This window comes from Hyperolius riggenbachi, chromosome 6 (assembly GCF_040937935.1).
Source record: "Hyperolius riggenbachi isolate aHypRig1 chromosome 6, aHypRig1.pri, whole genome shotgun sequence".
Lineage (NCBI taxonomy): Eukaryota > Metazoa > Chordata > Amphibia > Anura > Hyperoliidae > Hyperolius > Hyperolius riggenbachi.
Genome location: NC_090651.1, coordinates 223,449,868 through 223,475,508, shown reverse-complemented (window position 1 = coordinate 223,475,508; position 25,641 = coordinate 223,449,868). Strand labels below are relative to the sequence as shown.

General features: G+C 42.1%; 1 protein-coding gene across 5 annotated transcripts in view; it reads left to right on the top strand.

Annotated features, from left to right (window-relative positions):
* The window catches only part of VPS13D (vacuolar protein sorting 13 homolog D), a 410,462-nt gene that overhangs the window by 93,852 nt on the left and 290,969 nt on the right, over nt 1-25,641 (top strand). For all 5 annotated transcript variants that reach the window (XM_068240470.1, XM_068240469.1, XM_068240471.1 and 2 more), the window contains exons 17-22: nt 5,355-5,485; nt 5,847-5,979; nt 7,334-9,544; nt 11,349-11,500; nt 19,770-20,798; nt 25,512-25,602. In XM_068240470.1, the coding sequence (XP_068096571.1) occupies nt 5,355-5,485; nt 5,847-5,979; nt 7,334-9,544; nt 11,349-11,500; nt 19,770-20,798; nt 25,512-25,602 (3,747 nt within the window). The remainder of the gene's footprint in view (nt 1-5,354; nt 5,486-5,846; nt 5,980-7,333; nt 9,545-11,348; nt 11,501-19,769; nt 20,799-25,511; nt 25,603-25,641) is intronic.

Sequence of the window (25,641 nt, the reverse complement as noted above, 5' to 3'; positions counted from 1 at the left end):
TTACTGGCCAACACTCAGGCCAATCCTGAAAAGACATCAACACAAAGCAGGGCAAACTCATACCCTCCCACATTTGGTAGCTATATGAGGTCAATTTGTAACTTTTGCAACAGGTACTCTGGCCTAGGCATATGCCTTTGCCTTACCTTCACTACTTGTCCAATATTATGTTGCATGCAGATCTCACAATTTGCTGTGACTCGGGCAGCAACGAAGCTGAACCCAGGTGCTATCCAGTATTTACCTACCAGAGCAACCATATTATTCTTACCCATGTGAGTTGGACCATGTGTTAGAGCAGCCATCATTGGGTATAGAGATCTAGGAAGACAGAACAAAGATCCTGCCCTCCACACTCCATCTTCTTCTTGCTGTGCCCCCTTACTACTCCATGCAGCTTTGTGACTGGTAACTTCTTGTCTTTGTAGAGTTTTCAGCATCTCCACATCCACTGGTACAGGTGGAATCTCTGAGATATTGAACAGTGCAACTTCCAACAGGGGGGTGAGAGCTGCGGCTTTGGCAGCGGCGTCTGCTCTTCGATTGCCTTTAGCTTCCTTTGACTGCTCTTTTGTGTGTGCTTGTACTTTTAATATGGCTACCCTGGATGGTAACTGGGGAGCCTCAAACAAGTTACTTACTAGATCAGCATTTTTAATTGGTTTACCTGCAGCCGTCATAAAGTTCCTGGACCTCCAAATCGGACCGTAGTCGTGTGATATGGAAAATCCATACCTGCTATCTGTAAAGACATTGGCAGTCTTACCTGTGGCCAGAGTACAGGCTTCAATGAGAGCATAAAGCTCAGCTTTTTTGGGCTGATTTATTTGGAGGTAAAGATTTCTGTACCACTGTTTCCTCCAGTGTTACAACAGCATAACCAGTGTGTGGCTTACCATCCTCAGTGTAGTACCTAGAACCATCAACAAATAATTTAAAATCTGGATTTTGCAAAGGTGTATCTTGGACATTAGAGGTTTGGATAGTTTCCATGTCTATTAACTCCAGACAATCATGTTCCTCTATCAGTTCAGTTTCCTCATTTGTTAAGAGTGTAGCTGGATTTAGGGTGTTACATCTTTTTAATTTTAGGTTTTCTGGTGTAAGCAATGCAACCTCATATTTTGTTAACCTTGCCATTGACAAATGTTTAGTCTGTACCCTGTTTAGGATTTCAAGTACACTGTGGGGTGTTAACAGATTAAGAGTATGTCCTAGCACCAAGTCAGCCGACTTAGTAAGCATGAGGGCACAAGCTGCTACACTCCTGACACATCCAGGGGACCCCTGAATCACTGGATCAAGTTTGGCTGAAAAATAGGCCACAGGCCTCTGCTTGGAGATATGCATTTGAGTGAGTACTCCTGTTGCATGTCCTTTGCTCTCATGGCAGAAAAGGAAAAATTCTTTCTTGTAGTCAGGCAGCCCCAACACTGGTGCTGTGACTATGGCTTGTTTTAAGGCCTCAAAAGATGCTTTGCCTGGTTCAGTGATTACAAATGGTTCCCTGGAGACACTCTCATACAAAGGTGTCATCAGCTGGGATGCATTGGGAATCCAATCCCTGCAGTAACTTACTAAACCCAGAAATGTCCTTAACTTCCTGACAGATGTTGGCATTGGGTAATTTTTAACATTGGATACCGTCCTGTCTGCTGTTAGACGGTTTGCTCCTTGTGGAATGCAGTGACTAAGAAATGTTACACATGGCAGACAGTATTGAAACCTTGTTAACTTTTTTTTTTTTTTTTTTTTTTTTTTTTAGAGATGATAACATAGCAAACTGAAATGTAAATGTAATACCACTTCTGATGTGCAGGTGATGCTTTAACACTTGTATTTATGTATATTCACCAACAATCCTCTATGCTGCTTAGTCACTGTACTATATTCCTCTATTTGTCTCTTCCTTTAAATGCTTATTGCTTCAACAAATATGATACTTGCTGCCGTATTGCCTCTCCATAGACAGTCTTTGCTCCTTTTCAAACCTTCCCTTTTCAAGGCTGCACTACCAGCAGATGTTGTTGCACCCCTAGACATAGCAGCTCCAGCTCCAACACCTTACACCTTGATGCTTTCATCTGGCCACCCAGCAGGCAGTCGCCTCCTAGGGGCATACCTATACATAGAAACATTCTACAACCTGTTCTGGCTTTTTCTGAGATTCTGTAATACACAATTTAATCTGAGTAATTAGCTGTTTCCTTTCTAGCCACTTCTGATGCCTGGCTATAAAATCCTTCCAAAAGTCAAAAAAGTCATAATCTAATCTTCCACCATCTGGCATTTTAGTTTTCTTGCAAATACTTTTAAACGGGGCTGTAGCCCACGTACTATGGGTGTCTGTCATCCACTCAACTGCTGTCTTACCAGGAGGTTTAGGATCAAGACCTGCTTGATTCGAGCCAAGAGGGGTAGATACATTATTTCCCATCTTTAGCTTACACACTTACTACTTTAAAAAGTGCACTTTGTATCACGGGTTGGCCAACCACTTACTACAAATACATGAGATAAAACCTCTAGACACCTTTTTATCAGACACCCTTATTCTATCTAGCAAACGTAATTTCTCAAGTGCCTATAAACACAACGTTCCTAGCCCTCTACCTGCAATATATTTAGACCAGAAGATATGATGCTGCAATATGTTCCTAAGCTATCTGCTGGTTCAGTCTACAAAGAGTTAATTTCTGTGTTAGCAATGAAGCTTTTACACAGCGAGGAAAACTTACAAACCAGGGGCCCTTTGACCTGTAGGTTTACCTCTTATCTCAGGCCGGTTAATGAGAGATATATTCTCTCTAGCAGCAGAGGCCTGTTAATTATTAACTAATATAGACTGAACTGAAACAGAAAGCTTTGGCAGACGTGAGGAGTGAAACACTGCTACGCAGCGTTTATACACAGTCTTATATTATTGACATATATTATGGTCTAGAATTTGCGTAAAAACCACTTCCTAATGCCACCTCAATACAGCCACTGATTAAATCAACAAAGCTAAACCGCAGCAACCTGTCTATGATCTATTTATAACACTTTACAACCTTTTTTGAAAAGACATGCATAAACAACAAAGTTACAGCTACAAATTACATCAACACTGCACTGTAAGGTATTACACATGCATTTTCAGAATGACCGTTAATAAACCCCAAATACAATGTTAGATTACATAAAAACAAGCACCACAGACAAGACAAATACATCCAAGTAGCCAAGGTTCAGTTTTTGCGAGGCATTAATACTCACCCAGACCACAAGAGGCTGTGAGAGAGAGGAGACAAAGATATATAGGAGCTAAGTCAAGAGGTTCTTACCAAGTTGACAGATCTTCCACTAGGCAGCTGTTGTCCTGCTATCTCACACCTCAGACGATCCTAGGTGAATATTATCTGCTCGGTCCCTGTTCGCTGGGCCAAATTGTGAAGTCTAAGACCTGTAATATAAATTTAAAGTGAGGCCAAACACCTCTACTCATACGTTGGCTAACGGACTCCGAATTTTAGACCCTTAGGAAGAAGATCACACGGACACCAGCTACATGTTTGCAAACCAGATCTTCTTAGTTTAATAATGAAAGACTTCAAGTTTTTATAGCATTATGTCATTAAGTTAATAATTACAATATGGCGTGATTGGTTCCTATTTCTGACTTTCATACCTGTCAGCTAATAATTTTGCTAAACACTGCAGAAACATACATATCTATCTGACATGTCCTAAGTCCTTTATTATCTGGTTTCAGTCAGCTAATCTGTTATGATAGAGGGAGAAAATTAAACTTTGAAATCATTAGACCCCCTTATCTAGTTTCTATTGCTCTGAGCTGCTGCTAGAGAGAAACAGATTTCTGTCTATTTTCCTATTATAACAGAAACTTAAGAGAACCTGTCTCGTTATACAAGAAGGATTCTACAGTTAGGTATATCTATATTAATGTAAACCTCACACTTCCGGGGGACAGCACGGGGGCACGCCCGCGACCGCAGGCGGAAGTGTGCCGAAGCATGGCAGAGCAGCCGCCTGGACATGTGAGCATCACGTCCGGACGGCAGAAATGGTTAAAGGGGAACTGAAGAGAGAGGTATATGGAGGCTGTCCTGTTTATTTCCTTTTAATCAATACCAGTTGCCTGGCAGCCCTGCTGGTCTATTTCTTTGCAGTAGTATCTGATTAAAACCAGAAACAAGCATGCAGCTAGTCTTGTCAGATCAGACTTATAAGTCTGAACCACTGAAACACCTGATCTGCTGCATGCTTGTTCAGGGGCTATAACTAATAGTATTAGAGGCAGAGGATCAGCAGGGCTGCCAGGCAACTGGTATTGTCTAAAAGGAAATAAACATGACAGCCTCCATATACCTCTCTCTTCAGTTCCCCTTTAAATTGTCTTTTTTTTTAATAAGTGTGGAGCGGAGTGAGCGGCTAGTCTATGATAGCAGACTTTCAAATTGACACTGCTGTGCAATTTCTTGCCAGTTTTTTTCTTCCGTTTTTTTATGTTTACAGGGTGCATGAAGCCCAAGGCAATTTTTTGTTCCTTATTACAGACTGGTTGGCCATAGTCAGATTGTACCTGGATACTCTGCTCTATTTAGCAAGAGCCTGCAGTTCACTTTTAAGTTTAGAGTCATTTTTTTCAGTTTTTGTCCTCTAATTTTGCACTAATTGTGAATTGAAGTTCTCATGGGTGGCTGGATGGTGTAAGGCCTCTTGCACACTGCAAGAAATTCTGATTCAGATTCCACTTTTTAATCTGTTTTTACATCCGATTCAGATTCCGATTTGCAGTGTGCAGGGAGAAAACTGCAAATCTGAATCTGAATTGGATGTAAAAACTGATTAAAAAGCGGAATCTGAATCGGAATCGCTTTCAGTGTGCAAGAGGCCTAATGGTTAAGGCTCTGCCTGTTCAGTAAGCCTGCACCTATTCAGTAGGAGACCTTAGGCAAGTCTCCCTAACACTGCTACTGCCTATAGAGCGCGTCCTAGTGGCTGCAGCTGTGGCGCTTTTAGTCCGCCAGGAGTAAAGCGCGATATAAATGTTATTTGCCTTGTCTAATAGGTTACTGAATGTTCCTTTAGGGCAGTGTTCCCCAACCCTGTCCTCAAGGCCCACCAACAGTGCATGTTTTGTGGAAATCCACACAGGTAGGTAATCAGCTCTGCTGAGACACTAATTACCCCACCTGTGAATGTTTGTGGTTTTCTGCAAAACATGTACTGTTGGTGGGCCTTGAGGCCAGGGTTGGGGAACTCTGCTTTAGGGTGTGCACTCACTGATCTGTATTGCAGGTGTTTCCTAAAATTAATCCTTATTAAAACAATCTTGTCTGTCTACACAGGATTCGGGTACCAGTCAGAGCTGGAGCTAAGAGTGGCAGAAGCCGCAAGAAGACAGTACAATAAACTAAAAATGCAAACCAAAGCTGAAATCCGACAGACTATTGATCGGTTATTGGTTGGAGACTTTATTGTGAGTTTTACTTATTGTTGTTCTGGTTTATATCACTGACTTATTCCACAGTGCTGTACAGAGTACATTGAAGTACACTGAGCAATCCACTGCTTCCTGCAAAGATCAGGATCCGATCCCACGGGCAGCATTTTTTGGGCCTAATTTTGTACAGGAAAAAGAAGGGCCAATGGCCCATTAGAAATGTAAAACTTCTCATGTGCAATCATATTTGCATATTACATCTGACCTAAGGTGTTGACTGTGCACTTGGAGGTTAGAGGACTTTTTCATATTGACATGTGGTTTCCTACACGATCTGTTAGACCAAATAGCATTGTAAATGTGAACATTTGCTAAACTTTTTTTGTCACCCCTTCAGGAGAACAGTCGGCGCTGGACTATACGACTTGACATCTCTGCTCCACAGGTGATATTTCCAGATGATTTTGTGTGCCAGGATCCAGTTTTAGTAGTGGTTGATCTCGGAAGAATCCTGCTCACCAATTCTCATGGTATGCTTCATTGTAGGTTTAGGTTAGATACACACATTTTGTTGCCCAAAAAGATTGTTATAATGGGTCTTGCTGCAAGCCACTGTAATGGTAACATGTTACAATTCTTCTGTTCGATTTTACCCCAGTGCAATTAAAAAAAATCGAGAGAAAATATTTTTTTTCAAAATTTTGACCAAAATTGTTTGTTTTTTTGCCAAATAAAATTGATTAGAAAGTTTTTGAAAAATCAGATCACTTTCGTCAGAAATTGAATGATAGTAATTCGACCAAATTTTAAGTTTACATTCAAGAATAAATGAACTTTATTTATCAAAGTGACACACTAGATAGAATTTATTTATTTTATTTATTATTTATTTATTATACTTATAAAGCACCAACATATTTCGCAGCGCTGGACATTAGTTTAGGTTACAGACAATATTTAAGGGTGACATACAGCAAAATGACAATACATGAATACAAGAAAGACCAGATCATGCAGCACATGATGAGTACAAGGTAATGCTTAGTCAGTCACTAGATGGGAGCATGGAGATTAGGCAAGTTAGGTTCACTCAGATGCCTAGCATGGGTTCACAGTAATGGAGGTACATGATCAGGTAGGACACAAAAGGAGGAGGACCCTGCGCAAAGGCTTACAATCTAGAGGGAGAGGTAAGGACATGAAAGGTAGGGGACCAGAGTTCAGCTGTGGGTTTAGAGCACTTGTGAGGGGTAGTAGGCCAGAGTGAAAAGGTGAGTTTTGAGGGCTTTCTTGAAGATGTTGAAGGAGAGGGCTGCCCTAATGGGTGGAGGTAGGGAATTCCATAGTGTTGGAGCAGCTCTTGAGAAGTTCTGGAGGTGTGCATGGGACTGGGTGATGCGGGGGGTGGTCAGGCAAAGTTCATTGGAAGAGCGGAGTGAGCGGCTAGGTGTGTACCTCTGAGTAAGATCGGAAATGTAGGTTGGACAGGTTTTGTGGACAGATTTGTAGGTCAGACACAGTATCTTGAATCTGATTCTGGACTGGATCATCACCCATCTCAGGAACACTTTAATCCAGTCAGTAACTGTCTGTCAGAGGGACTCTAATCCCCACCAAAGTCATATTTTCATCATAGTTTTGGCCCACTTTAAAGGAGAGCCAATTAACTAATCTGTATGTTTCTGTATATGAATGTTTTTGGGCATATGCAGCGTTAAAGCAAAATCTTTTAAACCATGCATATGAATTACTGTTTAAGAAGTGTTTTTGAACAAACTTGGAAAATCATTTAATATTATCCAAGTATTATATATTCACTAAATACTTATATTTAATAATCAGTATATAGACTGTGTATAACCCTGTGTTTTATTGTCTTAATAGATCAAAACAAAAGGAAGATAATAGATCATTTATCTGCAGAAGCAAAGGATTTAAGTGACGAAGAATACAAAACTCCTCTAGCAACACCTGCAGGCAGCCCTCCACCTGAAGTTGAGGCAACAGCTGGTTCAGAGACAGCTAGCTACAGTGGGACAGAGCTCAGCGAAGAACAATTAGAGGCTTACTTATTGAGCAATAAAATGTATGAGAAATATTCACTATCTTTCAAAGACCTACAGATCATGGTGGGGCACGTCAAAGACAACTGGAAACACATCCAGGACAATGTAGTTGGCCCAACTCATGTTGTAGAGAAGTTCAATGTCCACCTGCAGTTGGAACGTAGATTAATTTACACCTCAGACCCTCAGTATCCTGGAGCAGTGCTCTCTGGAACCCTTCCAGATTTGAAAATCCATATCAACGAGGATAAGATATTTGCATTGAGAAAGTGCTTTACGAGCTTAGCCAACTCTGAAAACAAAACTTCAGATAATACACTTCTTCGGAAAGAGAAGATCTTCATTGATACTGAAGCTAGTGGGAGGTCAAAGGATTCTGTAATGAACCTGACCCAGAGCATTGTCACCCTGGAGCAGCACACTCGTGAGGTTCTTGTTGAGTCAAAGCTTTTACTGGCTGAATTTAAAATCAACTATATGCAACTAGGTGTGGAAAGCTGTGGACGTTACATTTCACTGCTCAAAGTGTTTGGCAGCAATGCTCATTTTGTAAAGAGACCCTATGATACTGAGGTCTCTCTCACTGTCCATGGTCTACTTATGGTGGATACTATGCAAACCTATGGGTCGGATTTTGACCTTCTGATGGCTTCCCACAAAAACCTTTGCTTGGATGCACCAACTGGAAGTCTTAAAGAAAGCAGAGCACAGTCACCAGTTTCTGACAAGGACCTCTCACCATCAGGTCCATCAATATATAAAGATAAATGTACATCCTTGGAAGATGTGACCTTAAAAGATCAAGAATGTCTCATCCGGCTTGAATATCAGTTTGTGAGTTCCGAGTGTCCCTCAATGAACTTGGACAGCTCTTTGCAAGTAATGAGTGTCCAAGTTAACAATTTGGACATCATCCTTAACCCAGAAACAATGGTAGAGCTTATTAGTTTTCTTCAGAAATCTTTTCCACGAGATAACGATGATGCAAGTCCTCAACCTTTGAAATCCAGTTATGAAAATAACTTTACAGAGCAAGAGTTTTTTCAGTCTACGTATGAACAAAACACTCAAGTAGCAATTGATATTCACAGGTTGAACATCCTGTTGTTTAGGACGGTTGATCTGCTAGATGGAAAAAGTAGTGGAAAAAAAATTGCCACAGCTAGCATTGGAGGCACTAAAGTGAATGTATCTTTAGGGAGTAGGTTTGAAGTTAGTGGCTCCCTTGGTTGCCTCCAACTCGTGGATCTTGCTCAGGAATCCTCCAAAAACCAATATGTGATCAGCATAGGCAACACTGCAGCTTATGAAAGTCAGGGGCATGATACTGAAGTTCTTGAAAACCTGTTTATGAGACGAGACTCCAACTATATTCCAATGGAAGCTTTGAGTTTTACATTTATTGAACAGTCTAAAGAAGAATTTGCTCTGAATCTTAGAATGGCTTCATTGCATTATAAACATTCAGCTAAGTTCTTGAAAGAGCTGACCTTATCGATGGATGAGCTGGAAGATAACTTTCGTGGCATGTTGAAGACTGCAGCCTCCAAAGTGTCCTCTGTGTTGGTCACCAAAACAGCAGAGTACAGTGAAATGGTATCATTATTTGAAACCCCACGTAGACATCGGGACTCTGTACATTATGACACAGATGAATATGATGGGTTCTGTCCTGTTGGGGCCAAGTTGGACACTGTAAAGCTAATTTTAAACATTAATATTGAATCGCCGGTTGTGTCGATTCCTCGTACTCCTGGCAGCCCAGAGCTTCTGGTTGGACATTTAGGTCAAATCTTCATACAGAACTTTGTGTCGGATGATGACCAAACAAGAAGTGATAGGCTACATGTTGAGATAAAAGATATCAAACTCTATTCATTGAATAGCAATGTTCTAGCTGGCCATAAAGAACACAAGCATTCAGAATCTGAATCTTCCTGTTCCATGTCTGGCTCAGCTAGTGTTAGCAGCCAGGAGGAGGCACATTTCACGCGCCATGATTTCTTTGAATCTTTGCAGAAGAAACAAGGTGAGCTTTATTTTTTTTTGTAGGTAAAATGTTAGTGTTGCTTAAATTTATAGTCATTTAAATTTTTTTAATTGTTGACATATCACAGTGTTCATTCTGTGTGCTTGTTTTGCTTATTCTGTATGTAGATTTATAGCATGGTTGTAAAATTATGCTTGTGTCAAAAATTACCATCATAAACCTAGTTTAAAAAACACTTAACGACCGCCTAACGCCGAGCGGCCTTTCCATGCCAGTTCACGGAGGGTGTCTCCGTGAACAGTCTGCGAGCCGCCGATCGTGGCTCGCAGGCTAATTGTAAACATGCGGGGAAGAAATCCCCGCTGTTTACATTATACGGCCTCTGTTTGGCCGGGGATCACCGGCATATGATAGGCTGAAACCTGTCAGGACATTCGTCCTGCGCCGCCCAGGGAAAGGAGGGGAGGGAGGGAAAGCCAGGGAGGGCGGAAAACGATGCGGAGGGGGGCTTTGAGGAGCCCCCCGCTACCTACAAATAGCCGGCGGCGATCAGACCCTCCCAGCAGGACATCCCCCTAGTGGGGAAAAAAGGGGGGGGGAAGTCTGATCGCCCTGCGTGCCTGCTGATCTCTGCTGTGGGCTGGAGAGCCCACGCAGCACAGATCAGCCAGAATTCCCCTGGTCCTTAAGTGGTTAAGAACTGCTGTGAGAAAATCCATTGCAGAACGTACAGCTAGAGAGTGCAATAGAAGCTGAACAGCTACTAAAGATTTCAAGCACAAAAAGGAGAGGAGGAGCGCTCTATAGTGTAAAACATATTTTTATTCCAAAACATGCACAAAAACAAATTGCACTTACCATTAAAAGTAGAATGAGCCTGTAGTAATAGGCGATAGCCCTTTTCCTGATAACCTCGGGGGTGCCTCCTACTCGACTTCCATGGCCTGCGGAGTCTTTGCCCAGGTGGAGAAAGGCTAAGTGGCTGACCCTTCTGGTGACCGTGTGCTGGCAGCATCACAATGCGTTTCGGCGAATCCTCAACTTCATCGGGTCTGATGAAATTCTTAAACATAATTCTTGAAACATAAAGAATACAATGTTATATATCTGACACTGTCAACCTGAAAATTACCGATCGTTAAAGAGGACCCCCAGAGTCAAATGAAAACCCGGCAGCCTGCAAGGTCCTCTTCAAGAGCGACACTAAAGTATGTGTGAATAAGACTTGATTGTAGCAACTCTCTCAATTTTAATTCTGCCCAGCCCTGTGCTTGGGCTGTCTGGCAGTGTGGCAAGCCAGGATATACTATTTCCTAGTTTGTGCTGTATGATGAGGGAGATGCCAGTTTGGTTAAGAGCCACACTCATAAGACACAGTAAGAGACACCACCCCACTTGACATGCAGGAGATGAGAGAGGAAGGGCTGTTGGGTTCATATGACTTTTACAGATCAAGAACTGGGAAAGGTGGATGTTCCAACCGCTCCCTGCTGTATCCAAAACTAAAACCGCTTATATTGATTTGCACTATAATTTGATGAAAGTGTGATAGACATAAAGGCCTCAATTCACTAAGCTTTGTCAAATACTTTATCAAACGTTTGATAATTTACCTCATGGGTGAAATCTAATTTTGAATTTACTAAGGTGTTGTATATTTATTGAATGTTTTATCGATAAAACGTTCAATAAATCTATAACACCTTAGTGAATTCAAAATTAGATTTTACCCATGAGGTAAATTATCAAGAGTTCAATAAAGTGTTTGATAAAGCTTAGTGAATTGAGGCCATCGTGTTTATTGTGTTTAATGTCATCCATTTTAATATGTTTCATCCTCCAGCTTTCCACATATTACACAACACAAGTATCCAGTTCAAAATGGAGAAGTTGACTGCAGAAAGAGACTATGAAATGACATTTCCATATACTGAAGATTCTTTGGAGGTGGAAAGCATTTTGAAGATCCAGGGAAGCTTTGTCAATAATGTGCAGGTAAGCCTAGAGATGGAGTGGGTGGTAGGTGTACAAAAAAATGGTTTTAATGGATTTCTGAGGTTTAAAGGGAAACACCCTAGATGGATTGCTGTGGGGTAAAATTGGTAAAGGTTTGCTTATTGGAGCTTATTTTTACATTGTTTGCAGAGCTTTCGACATTTGTTATTCACTGAGAGAGAAAGGGGCAAGAGGAAAGACTGTAGAAAGTCAGCTGAGTCAGTGGGAAGATTTTACCACACATAGGGCAGTCCATAGTGTGAAAGCCAGAATCAGAGTATCTTTATTTAATGATTTCTGCTGTTTTGTGGACATGGACTCAGGAAGGCTCTCACTGGGGGCAAAATCAGACGGATTTCCAAAACGGACAACATACAAATAGTTTACAACATAGTATTATCTCTAGAATCCGTGCAGACATGTTTGTTGCAGTAGCAGTGCGCAAATTCTCGAAAGTGTACTTCTTTTATGGACACTGCACAGAGCATGGATATGCCATAGATTGCCTATTATTATTCAGTCTGACCAGTGCTGGGCGTAATGGAAAAAACTACGCTTACGGATCATTACGCGTAATTTTACGCTATTACGCATTACGGAATTACGCTTACGGCGTAGACATTTATTTACGGTACATGTCTGTAATTACGCATAGCCCTTACGCAATTACGCGTAAGAATACCGTAATTCAGGTTGTTACGTTATTGGCTTACGCGTAAATTCCTACTAGCAATTAATGCGTAAGGTCATGCTGCCAAGCGGAAAAGTTGACGCATGGATCAATGTTAGGTAGCCGCCGACTTTAAGGGTTAATAACAAAGCCCCCTTAATTGCTTAGAGCCTCAAATTTGGAGAATATATTAAGGAGATCAGAAGGTATAAGAGGAAAATTTTTTTTTTCAAAAAGACCTTATAGTTTTTGAGAAAATCGATTTTTAAGTTTCAAGGGCAAAAATGTCTTTTAAATGCGGAAAATGTCAGGTTTTTTTGCACAGGTAACAATAGTGTTTTATTTTCATAGATTCCCCCAAGTGGGAAGAGTTTTCATACTTCGTTCTGAGTGTGGGAAATATAAAAAAAAAAAACGACGTGGGGTCCCCCCTCTCAGACCTCTTTAACCCCTTGTCCCCCATGCAGACTGGGATAGCCAGAATGCGGAGCACCGGCCGCGTGGGGCTCCGCACCCTGACTATACCAGCCAGCATGGTCCATGGATTGGGGGGTCTCGGAAAGGGAGGGGCAGCCAAGCTTTCCCCTCCCCCTCCGAGCCCTTGTCCAATTCAAGGACAAGGGGCTCTTCTCCACCTCCGATGGGCAGTGGAGGTGGAGGCCGCGATTTCCTGGGGGGGGGGTTCATGGTGGCATCTGGGAGTCCCCTTTAAAAAGGGGTCTCCCAGATGCCCACCCCCCCTCCCAGGAGAAATGAGTATAGAGGTACTTGTACCCCTTACCCATTTCCTTTAAGAGTTAAAAGTAAATAAACACACAAACACATAGAAAAAGTATTTTAATTGAACAAAAAACATAACCACGAAAAAAGTCCTTTAATATTCTTAATTAACCATTAATACTTACCTGTCCCTTTAAAAGCCAGTTCCCACGCAATATCCTCGGAAATATACTAATCAGTTACAATGTAACAAAGTTGTTACAATGTAACAACTTTGTTACTTTGTAACTCCACCGCACCCGACGTCACTCACCGCTCACCCGCCGGCCGCCGCACACACTAACGCTAAGTCCCCGCCGGCTCCCGCCGTCCACTCCGCCCACACCTGTCACCCATATACATGCTGGCACCCATGGGTGCCAGCATATATATAGGTGACATGTGGGAGAGGCGGGGAGGGCAGCGAGAGCCGGCGGGACTTAGCGTCCTGCACACCCGACAGAGGTCTGAGCTATATAGCTCAGAGCTCTCTAAAGCATCTTTGTATTTGGGCTCCAAGGAGCCCCATTGGTCCTTAGCAGACCAATGGGGTTCCTTCTGATTTGAAGGAACCCCATTGGTCTGCTATGGACCAATGGGGCTCCTTGGATTGGACAAGGGCTCGGAGGGGGAGGGGAAAGCTTGGCTGCCCCTCCCCTTCCGAGACCCCCCAATCCATGGACCATGCGGGCTGGTATAGTCAGGGTGCGGAGCCCCACGCGGCCGGTGCTCCGCATTCTGGCTATCCCAGTCTGCATGAGGGACAAGGGGTTAAAGAGGTCTGGGAGGGGGGACCCCACGTCGTTTTTTTTTTTAAATATTTCCCACACTCAGAACGAAGTAAGTAAAACTCTTCCCACTTGGGGGAATCTATGAAAATAAAACACTATTGTTACCTGTGCAAAAAAACCTGACATTTTCCGCATTTAAAAGACATTTTTGCCCTTGAAACTTAAAAATCGATTTTCTCAAAAACTATAAGGTCTTTTTGAAAAAAAAATTTTTCCTCTTATTCCCAGTGATCCCCTTAATATACCCTGTGAATTTGGTGTTCCTACATTTTAAGCAGGCTTTGCTATTAACCGTTAAAGTCGGCGGGTTTTTAAATGTATATATTTTTCCTTTGAAACTTTAACATCGATTTTCTCAAAAACTATAAGGTCTTTTTGAAAAAAATGTTTTTCCTCTTATTCCTTCTGATCTCCTTAATATATTCTCCAAATTTGAGGCTCTTAGCACTTAAGGGGGCTTTGCTATTAACCCTTAAAGTCGGCGGCTTTTTTATATTATACGGGAGCGTAATATTACGCGATTACGGCAGACTGTGTAATTTCAATGGGAGTTTACTGTCTTACGCGTAATTTGTTACGCGCAATAACGTAACCTACGGTCTACGCGTAATTAATTACGCGTAATACCGTAACCTTACACGTAACGCTTACGGTGCATTTGTAGTGAATTACGATGCGTAATTACGCTACTGCGTAATTTCGGCCCAGCACTGAGTCTGACATGTCCATTACAGCAGAGGGCACAATTACCCGGACTCAATGAATCTTACATTGGATACCCTGTGACCACTCACATTGTGGACTCGGCATGACTGCAGAATTGTAATTGTTTTATGTTGAAAATGTCAATAAATCATTTGAAACAGAAGAGCAAGGGAGACATTGGCCTCAATTCACTAAGCTTTATCAAACACTTTATCAAACGTTTGATAATTTACCTCATGGGTAAAATCTGATTTTCACTAAGGTGTTATATATGTATCAGATGTTTTATCGATAAAACGTTCAATAAATCTATAACACCTTGGTGAATTCAAAATTAGATTTTACCCATGATGAAGGGTCTCTGAGGAAGCAAGCGTTTGTTGCTTGCAAAACGGCTGTTAGACCAGCCCTGTGCACCTTTATCTGTCTGTGTGTGGGGATGAAATAAACATGGAATTTGCAGTTTACTGGTGCCCGGATTCTACTTTGCTACTTCAATTGCTGTTTGATAATTTACCTCATGGGTAAAATCTGATTTTGAATTCACTAAGGTGTTATATATGTATCAGATGTTTTATCGATAAAACGTTCAATAAATCTATAACACCTTGGTGAATTCAAAATTAGGTTTTACCCATGAGGTAAATTATCAAACGCTTGATAAAGTGTTTGATAAAGTTTAGTGAATTGAGGCCATAGCATTTAAACACATTTGTAAATATGCATCAAATATTAGGTAGAGTCCACAGAAAACAGGCTACACTTGAGTCCACAGAAAAACGCCAGCATTTTCCACCAACAAATCTGCATTGTTGGCCTACAGGCAATTGTCGGCAATAGGGAATCACATGGGTTTTTTTTTTTTTGCTACTGTGAGAAAAGGCACATTGCTCCCAGTGCACTGTGATTGTGTATTGGGGAGCATTATGTGCTTTTTGCCAAGTGAAATCACAGATTACCGTTGTGTACTCAGCTGCTCATTCTCCTGAAGTTCTTTTACCTTTGGTCTGCAGCCACTTATGGCATATGGTTTAGAATAGTCTTCCTTGCAACCATTGCAACAGTACACTGTCTAGAGAATGCAAATTTCAAAGTTCTAATTTCTTTGCTTACAAGTTTTTTTGCAGACAGCGTTTCATTCATGTGGCTATAAAATAAGCGTGACAGAATTCTTCGTTTGTAAAGTAGGTAAACATCCGGCTCTGAATGCCACTAAAATCCGCTTTATTCAATCAAGCTTAAAGGGACTCAGAGCTGAAAAAATGAAAAGATTTTATACATACCTGGGGTGGGTCCTCCAGCCCCATCTGCCTGGATCACTCCCACATTGCCGTCCTCCGCTGGGAACCGGTTCCCCGCGTCATCGCGGCCAGTCTACGCAGGAGAAGTGCGCCCTCTACGTATCTTTCCAGCAGCTGCTGAAGAGATATGCAAACAGCGCACTTCTCTTACGTTAGACTTGCTCCGACGGAAGTGCGGGGACCCGGTACTGGAGCTGCAGACATCGGAGGATGGAGGCGTGGAAGCGATCCGAGCGGATGGGGCTGGAGGAAGCCCCAGGTATGTATAAATCTTTTTATTTTTCAGCTCTGGTACACTTTAACATCATTCCAGATGCAATATAACATTTCCCATACCCTTCCCTAATGGTGTAGCCTCATAGATGTGGTCATTGTGTTCGATGTTCTCTTTTGAGAAAAGGTAGATTGGTTAGGAGCTCTGGAAAAGACAGTAAAAACCTTTTTTACATGCCAAACAAAATTTGTTGTGTATGGGATCTGGTGTCCCTGTCAAAGATTCTACGTAGGTATGAACACATGAGAAATGACAACATGGATGCAGGAGCATATGAGGTCCTTGGACTTAGGAAAAGGCTGTTAAAGCGGACCCAAACCAAACATTTTTTTAATTCAAAATATTTAGTTGCACCACTCTGACACATACAAAGATAAATAAACACTCCTTCAAGCCTATGAGCATTTCAGTGCATGCTTTTCACCCTTCTCTTCGCATAACTAGGGTTATACAGGTGGCAGCCATTAGCAATTCCTCCTTTGCCGGACACCACCTACTCCAGCGTTTTGCCGGATTCTGTCCCGGCAATATGAAAGGAAGGGAGGGGTTCCTCCAATAAATGTAAAATATTTTATATTTGTCATCATGCAGCTGAAAAAAGGCTGCTATTTTATTATTATAAGTTAGAAAATAGATTTTATTCCTGAAATCTTGTATTTTTAATTTGGGTCCACTTTAAAGATTGAAAGGACATTTTAAATAATTTCATAGAGAAAATCCAAGATGTATTTCATTCTCAAGTTTAGAACATGTTGAAATAGGGAACATAATCGCCTAAAGGTGAACAATTCTTCATATGAACAATTGTAAATGATCGTTTTGGACCACTAATGGACAAAAATTTCCTACCCAATTCGATCAGGTTAATGAAATTGATCCGAATTTCGGTTCAATCCCATCAATCTGATAGGATTGGTTAGGAGATTTTTGTCCATTCGTGCTCCCAAATGATCATTTACGACAGTTCATATGGAAAATCGTTCGTAATCGATTGTTCAGCAAATTATGTCATTAATGGCCACCTTAAAGGGAACCTAAACTGAGAGGGATATGGATGTTTCCATTTAAACAATAGCATCCTGCTGATCTCTTTAGTTGCAGTAATGGCTGAATTACACACCTGAAACAAGCATGCAGCTAATCCAGTCTGACTTCAGTCAGAGCACCTGATATGCATGCTTGTTGAGGGGCTGTGGCTAAAAGTATTAGAGACACAGGATCAGCAGGAGAGTCAGGCAACTGGTATCATTTTAAAAGAAAAAATCTATATCCTTCTGAAATTAGGTTCCCTTTAAGAACAGAAACCGGCTGGATTATTAAAAGTCAAGCAATGGGTCCACTACGACTGAATGATTACGTGGATATGTCTTGTTATTCATATCCATAGCTCTTTAGTCAGAAATTATTGTATAAAGCTCCAGGTTTGAGGCACGAAAGAAAACCTGTATTTAAGAAAAATAGAAAACAAGTACAGTAACTAGAGTTTCAATCTAAGAAACTAAGTGTACTTTTTTTTTATCTCACTATGCGCCATCTAGTGGCTACTTTTTGCCACGAGAAAACAACTAGATGGTGGCTAGGAAGGACCGGAAGTCATAGTTCCGGCTTAACCAGCGGTGGAACGCATAACGCTTCCTGGAGGTGGAAGATGTCCTCTGTGACATAAGATACCAGGAAGTGGTGCGGAGCCATGCGGGGGTAGGGGGGTGCTCGGGGGCAGAGCTGAATGTGGAGGAAGTTCCCCGCGTTATTTTAACTGCTGAGACAGCGTGCCAGCTAGCTGCATAGCCTCTGAGGACGCCAGACAGGTGAAACGGAAGTTAGGCAACCGCCGCTCCAACACCCCTTACAGCCACACCATTAGGGAAGGGTATGTGAAATTTTATATTGCATCTGGAATGAAGTTAAGCCTGATTGAAAAACTGATTTTAGTGAGATGCAGAGCCAGATGTTTACCTACTTTACAAACATGGAATGAATCTTTCTCTTTATCATCCTGAGCACGCTAATACACTAGGAAATACCCGACCCTATCAGTGTTCTCCCCAGAATTTCTAACCAGCCGGGTGGCATGAAAAAGTAGCCGGGTGGGGAAGTAAGGTCACGTTGGGTGGAGTTGGAGGGTGATGCTGGGTGCCACTACTAGGTAGGGAGGGGCAGGGTGGATCGTGTTGGGTGCTACTTGGTAGGAAGGAGTGTAGGTGGATCATGCTGGGTGCTTTTGAATGAGGAAGTGGGTAAGGAGGAATCACACTGGGAACTACTGATGAGGAGTTACACTGGATGATCTTGCATGCACACAAGCATGATGTACACATGCTTGTTGCTTGTCTATGTGCTAAGCAGCATGTACTACAGAGGGGGAAAAAAAGGACTGGGAAAGAAAAAACAAGAAGTGTGTGAGAGACAAAGGGAAATGTGTGAGAGGGAGAGACAGACTAAAGGTAGAAGAAAACATATGTATATCAGTGTGGAAAAGGAGATGGGGGGGGGAGGCAATAAAAAACAACAACAATGTGTGGGTCAGAGAGGAGAGGATTGCAAGCAGTACCATCTAAATATGAATGTAATACAAGAATGCAGCACTCTCACAGCTCCTGTAACTTGCTCAGCAGCACACTGCAGGTCTGCAGACAGATTTACATTAATGTAACATCTCCGAGCAGAGCAGTTGGGGGAAGGACAGCAATAGGAGCTGTAAAAATGTCTGTCTCCTCTCCTCCCAGCAACAAAGTGCATCTGAAAGGGGAGCATGCCATAGAGGTGACGCTACACCAGGCACAGCACGCAGAGGCAGCTAATAGCTCTCAGTCACCACCTTACCAGGGATTAACAGATAACCATCTGCCCTGCAATGCTGTCTCCCCGGCATGAGCGAGCGCTGCTCTACACTGTTCCCTGTGCTCTGACTTCTGACCTGCGAGGCTGGAGGTGAGGCTGGAACACATGCTGGGAAGTTTGCTGCGATGTGAAGACTTGCTGGAGGAAGGAAGAGAGCCCGTCCTCTGCATAATAGTCATGCAAATCGGGATGGGATTCACTAGCTCCAGCTCCTTTGAAGTTCCCGCAGTGCCTGTGTAACTTCAGTTACCAGGCTCCCCCCGCCCCGTCTACATCACGGATATGCAGGAGCTGAGGGGAGGGCGGAGATAGTGTAAGTGACAGCGGCTGGCTCCAATAACATAGCCGCTGCTCACTGCATTGAATGTGGAGGAAGAAAATCTGATGCACGCTGTAACCACAGGCGGGCGGGAAGCTGAGACCAGCCAGGCGCTCCGCCCGGGTATCAGGCTCTGGGGAGAACACTGCCTATATTCCTAAACCCTTCATTGCTACATTTATGACTATAACAAGTGCTGCAGTGCCGGTTTCTTTTTCTCTTCGATATTATAAGAAATAATTCCTACTCGGCTTCAAAGTTGTCAATTAAATGCAAATCATTTCAGCTAGCTTAATGAAAATTGTATATACCTTGGAATCAGGCCAATCAAATGTGCTTCCCTCAGATTTTGATTGGCCCAACTCCAAGGTGTTTACAATTAGCATGCATAGTGGAATTGCTTGCATCTTAGTGATCACCTCTACTCAGCATCTCAGAATCACTTTCTGACTCCACACTGAATGTCATCTCTCTCCTCTTCCTTTACTTCTCTTTATAGCTTTTCATTCAAGCCTACAGAAGTGGTTTTGGGATACAGTTTAATATCAGTCTTACATACATGCGTTGTAGAAAATAATGTCACTAATCCCTGAAATGTTTTGTATTTAGGTGGTCTTGGCAAAACATGTGTATGAGCAGGTTCTGCAGACCCTGGACAATTTGGTATACAGCGGAGACGTGAACAAACCCCATCCTTCAACCAACATCTCCAGTCCATCAACCCCTGATAAATCTGTTTTTAAAGCCACTGAGAATTCAGCCGAGAAGAATGAAACTCATTTGTTCAGTTCACCAAACTTTAGATCACTTTCCAACAAGTCAGTATCAACTCAGGAGACAAAACCGTTCACAGAGATTCAGGCAAATTTCAGAATCTCTGAACTACAGATCCAGCTGAGCGGTGACCTCACACTTGGTTCTCAAGGCCTGGTGAGTCTAAAGTTTCAGGACTTTGACATTGAGTTTAATAAAGAACACCCACAAACTTTAGCTATCCAGATTGCTTTACGTTCACTACTAATGGAAGACTTACTTGAAAGGAATCCAGACTCAAAGTATAAGAATCTGATGGTTTCTCGAGGGGCTCCAAAACCTTCAAGCTTGGCACACAAAGAATATTTGTCACAGTCTTGCCCACTAGTGTCCCATGTTGAATATCCAGAAATGCCACGATCCCTTCCATCTCATATAGAAGAAGCACGAAATGTCTTCCAGCTATACCAAAGACCAACTAGCACATCTCGCAGGAAACAAAATGAAGATATTGACTCTGAATACCCATTAACACCACCACCTTCTCCAACACCAGAGCGGGAAAAGTCATCCTGCGCAAAGGAAAGTTTTGATGACTCTTTAGTCCACATAAGTGTCTTCCTGGTTGACAAAAACCACCCAGAATTCTGCACCACTTATAAGCGTATTAATCGAAGTGTGAATGTGGATTTTAATTGTCTCGATGTATTAATTACATTGCAGACCTGGGTTGTCATTTTAGACTTTTTTGGGATTGGATCAACAGCAGATAACCATGCTTTGAAGCCAGAGCCGGCAGACACATGGCAGAACTTGAGATCAGAGACAAATGCAACTATCAGGTCTTCTGCTCAGGAACACACAAACACAAAAATGGACCTTAAGGTAAGAAGAGACACAAGATGGGTGCATTGGAAGTATTTTAACCTGTGTCTCATGCCAAATGACCTTGTGGTTAAATATCCTTGTTTTTGTTTCAGTAGTGTTGCTGTTCCAATCTAGGTATGGGAATGCTGTCCCGAGCACTTCAGCACCATTACTTGTGGAGACAGAGAGAGTCACGGAGCTGTGTTCCACATTTCGCCTCAGGTGACTCATGACATTGAACACAGGCCCATAACTCTCTCTTCACAAATAATAGTGCCTAAGTGCTTCGGACAGCAGACCTGGATCCAAATAGCAACACTGTATACCAGTATCTTAGGATTAGGTGGGTCAGGCTTTGACATTTTTTCAGTTATTGGAAATCAGCAGTGGACATGGGAGGTCAAATTATTTGGTGTTGTTTTTGCAGAATAACAACTTTCTATTTAAAAAAGAAAAACACAAAGCGTTAAATTAAAATATTCTTAATGCTAAACTGGTTATTTCAGTTTTTTTTCAAGCATTGTTTCCCCTTTGCTTATATAACTTTGAAAGATCCTGTGAAGCATACTTGACTTGAGACAAAGCTACTTGAGGTAAACACAGAGGTATGTCCATACTAATTCTACATACCTCTGCACATTTTTCATTCAACTCCTTATTCTCTGTGGTCCCTTTAACCACTCCTTAAAGGGAACACCAGGTGAGGGTTATGGAGGCTGGCATGTTTATTTCGATATTGCCTGGCTGTGCTGCTGATCCTCTCCCACTAATAGCCGTAGACTCGGATCAAGCATGCAAATCAGATGTCTATAACAATATATCAGCTGCATGCTTGTTTCAGGTGTGTGATTTAGAAACTACTGACCAGAAAGATCCCACTACTGTCAGGCAACTGGTATTGTTTAAAAGAAAATACATATGGCAGTTTCCATAGGTCTCACTCCTCAGGTTCCTTTGAAAAATGTTGACTTTTGGCTAAAGTAAAATTTTCAGACAGTAGTAGGAAGGCTTGCTGTAATTTCCCCACCTGTCACGCTCCCTTCTTTTCGACTCCCCTGCTGCAAAATCTTTATCTATGCTGACTATGTATTGCCTGTTTGTTAAAGAGGAATGGCCAGCAAAAAATACTTTTTATACCCATATACTGTGTTTGGTCACCTGTTATTTGTTGTATTCTCCTTTAGAGGTTGCTGAAATTTTCAGTTTGGCTCAGCTTCAGAGGCGTAGCTATGGATGGGCAAGAGGGGACATGTCCCTAGGCACAGCACTGTAAGGGGGTGCAGAGCATTGCCACCGCACACCCAAGTGAGTGAGAGGCAGCTCGCTGGCTTCCCAAAGTGCTCTTGTTTCTCTCCCTCCCTGTGCAGAGGAGTGCAGAAGTTTTAACAGCAGCATAACAAGGGGACCTAGCTAACTATAGGGGGTACATTTGCCTATCTAAACGAGGGGAAGGGTGGCACATCTGGCTACCTAAAGAGGGGCACATCTGGCTATCTAAACAGGGAAGGGGGGCACATCTGGCTATCTAAACAGCATTTCTACATTTGGCTCCACCCATGACCACACCCACATTCTGATGTGTGGCCATGCCCATTTTCCCAAGGGGAAGGAAGGAGGGGACGCAAAAAACTGCCTTTGTCCCTGTCACGATTTTGCGAACGCCATTGCGACAAGCGCATGAAAATACGCACAAAATATGGTCTGGAGTATCCCTTTAAATTCCTTAGCCTGCTTTTAGAAAATCAGTGCTCTTTCATCCCACAGCCCTGCTCTGGGGAATGTGAGTGTTTGTTTATGCTCGTGTTTATCGCCAAGCAATCCCTCTTCTTCCCAGGAAGAGCTTAGCTATGGGTGCCATAAATCATCAAACTCACCTCACAAGTCATGGTCTCCTAGGGAAAGCTCCAATAAACCCTAAAACAGAGAGCCAGATCATGTAGCTCACAGATTCACTTCAGAAGACTTCAGATAAGAATCGGGATACAGGGACGCATCATAAGTCATTAAGCACCCCATTCCTGCTCTAGCCTGATGAGAGTTAGAGAAAATGACTTTTAATTCACCTTGATATGAAGGAATAAGTCATTCAGACATTTTACTAAATTAATCAGTTTTCTGTCGATGCTAGCCATTTCAAAATTAGCAGACAATTATTAAAAATGATTTGTGTGTGGTGGGACCACTCAGCATGTCCCTACTACCTTCTGAAAGCAAGCAACAGTGTGTTCCACCTTGGAATACCCCAAGAAAGCCAAGTTTGGTATCTGTGTGACACAGATAACGCCAGAGGCGTGCTCGTGTCACTCGCTGCGGGTTATAGTCGGCTGTCGCCGAGTTATGATCATTCCCAGTTATTGCATGTTCTTTCTACTTGTCATGACAAAGGGTGGGAGATAACTCCGCCCTATGGCAGAGGAAGAGTTAAAACAACACTGCTGGACACAAGAAAGAGTCTTTTGTCCAGCCATCCATTTACCATCAAAATAATTGGCATTTCGTTCAAGGACTTCACTCCATTCCACAGAATTTTCCATAACTGGACTTCATATCTTCTGTTGGACTTATTACCTCAAAAGGACATACGGTAACTTGACAAATTGCTCATACTATCAATAGCTATTTTCCCATTTAATCTTTATTATTTCTGTATCGATTTGTTTCATTTGCTATATTTTTTATTTCTTTAAATAAACGATTAAGAATCGGTCGTCTAAGTGCTGTTCTGAAAATCTCCGTAAAAGGATTCATATCTCCGTAGAGACGTTACCATAACTGTTTTGATATTAACCACTTAAGCCTAACTGGACGAAAATTTTCGTCCAGTTAGGCTGCGCGCACTCCCGCGGGTCGCGCGCGCTCCCGTGGGCCCCCCCTTGCGCGCCCCCGCTGCTGGCCGCTAGCCCACCGATCAGTGAAAGGGATTATAAATCCCTTTCGCTGATCGGACCCCCCCCCCCCCCCCCCCCCCCCCCGGAGAAAAGCCGACAGCGTCTCTTCAGACGCTGCGGCTTTTCTGAGCTCTGGTCTCCTTTCTTCTGCCTGGGAGCGAGATCAATCGCTCCCAGGACTTTTTGATTGTGGCCATCTTGTGGCCAAATAGCTAACTACACCAAAAAAACTTAACACTGAATAAAATACATTTACAAACATTTACAATTCCCTGTTTACCTCCCACACCAAAAAATACCCACATGCAAGTTTAAATAAAAAAAAAAAATAAATTACAATAATAAAAAAAAAAAAAAACCATAAATAGTTACCTAAGGGTCTGAACTTTTTAAATATGCATGTCAAAGGAGTATATCAACATGATTTAATAAATTATGGGCTTCTAAATAGTGATGGACGCAAATTGAAAAAATGCACCTTTATTTCCAAATAAAATATTGTCGCCATACATTGTGATAGGGACATAATTTTAACGGTGTAATACCCGGGGCATATGGGCAAATACAATACGTGAGTTTTAATTATGGAGGCATGTATTATTTTAAAACTATAATGGCTGAAAACTGAGAAATAATGAATTTTTTCCGTTTTTTTCTTATTCTTCCTGTTAAAATGCATTTACAGTAAAGTGGCTCTTAGCAAAATGTACCACCCACAGAAAGCCTAATTGGTGGCGGAAAAAACAAGATATAGATCAATTCATTGTGATGAGTAGTGATAAAGTTATTGGCAAATGAATGGGAGGTGAAAGTTGCTCGGATGTAAAAAAAATTCAACCCTTCGGGCTTAAGTGGTTAATATCGTTAGTTTTGCTATCTCTGGAAATGTTGTCAAATTAACCCTTTTTCCTATAGGATTTAGCTAGAGAAAGACTTAGCGCATTTGCACGTTTATTGTGGATGGTGGCAGTGACCTGGCCTCTATATGAGAGCCCAGATTGTATATACAATCGAAATTGGACTGTGTGTAGACTCACCAACCAATCCAAAAGGTTACTTTGCCTGCAGTGCTGACTGCCTTCAGGATTCCCTCAGGGTCTGAGGCTTTATGGTAAACTGCAGCAAAGGGAACAGGAATTGGAGGGTGACTGCGCATACATCACAGTCCCGGGCACTGAAAATCCTAGCTACGCCTCTGCTCAGCTTCCTGTGTTTTATTTACTGCAATTCTACTCCTGATTTGTCATGTAAAGGTATGCATGAATACAAGTGGCATTAGGCTTCAGGACTTGTGAGCAGGGTGTTTGCAGCTAACAGGGAACTTGGGAAGTGTAGTCCTGTCACCTGCAGGCAGTTGTTACAAGAGCGGACAATCAAATCCTCCCAATAACTCCTAACAGCCCTACTGCTAGGTTAGTGCTGTGGGCTAAAGTGATGGTAGCATTAGGATATTCAGACCTGTTTTAAGATATCTTCAGGCTTTAGTTTTTAAGTCCTACCTGTCAGTTAAGTGGACCTTAAACATTTTTCTGATGTATAAATGAAAAGAGTATTTGAAGTTTGAAAGTTCTAAGACTGTAACAAGTTCATACAGCTGATCACAATGCCCCTTAACATTCCATTCAGCATGAGGCAAGAAACATAAATAAATACATGAAACAGTTGTGCCTCATTTGTTACATTTCTCAGTGATAATTTAAGTGGAGATTCAGTGTTTTATAAATGCTCATTTGCCACATATTCTCATTAAACTGCATCTAGTATTGTAGTGTAAATAGAGCCTATGCTCCATTTGTCTTGCCCAAAGTTTTGAGTGACTAATTTTGTTTTTACTTACATTAAGGTTCACGCTTTGTCATTGGTACTAAAAAAGGCAGCTGATGAACTGGCTCAAGCAAGTGTTTCCAAGCTGACTGCACACATGGAAAATATTGGTGAGCACGAAAGTACAGTAGTTTCAACCCATTTAATCT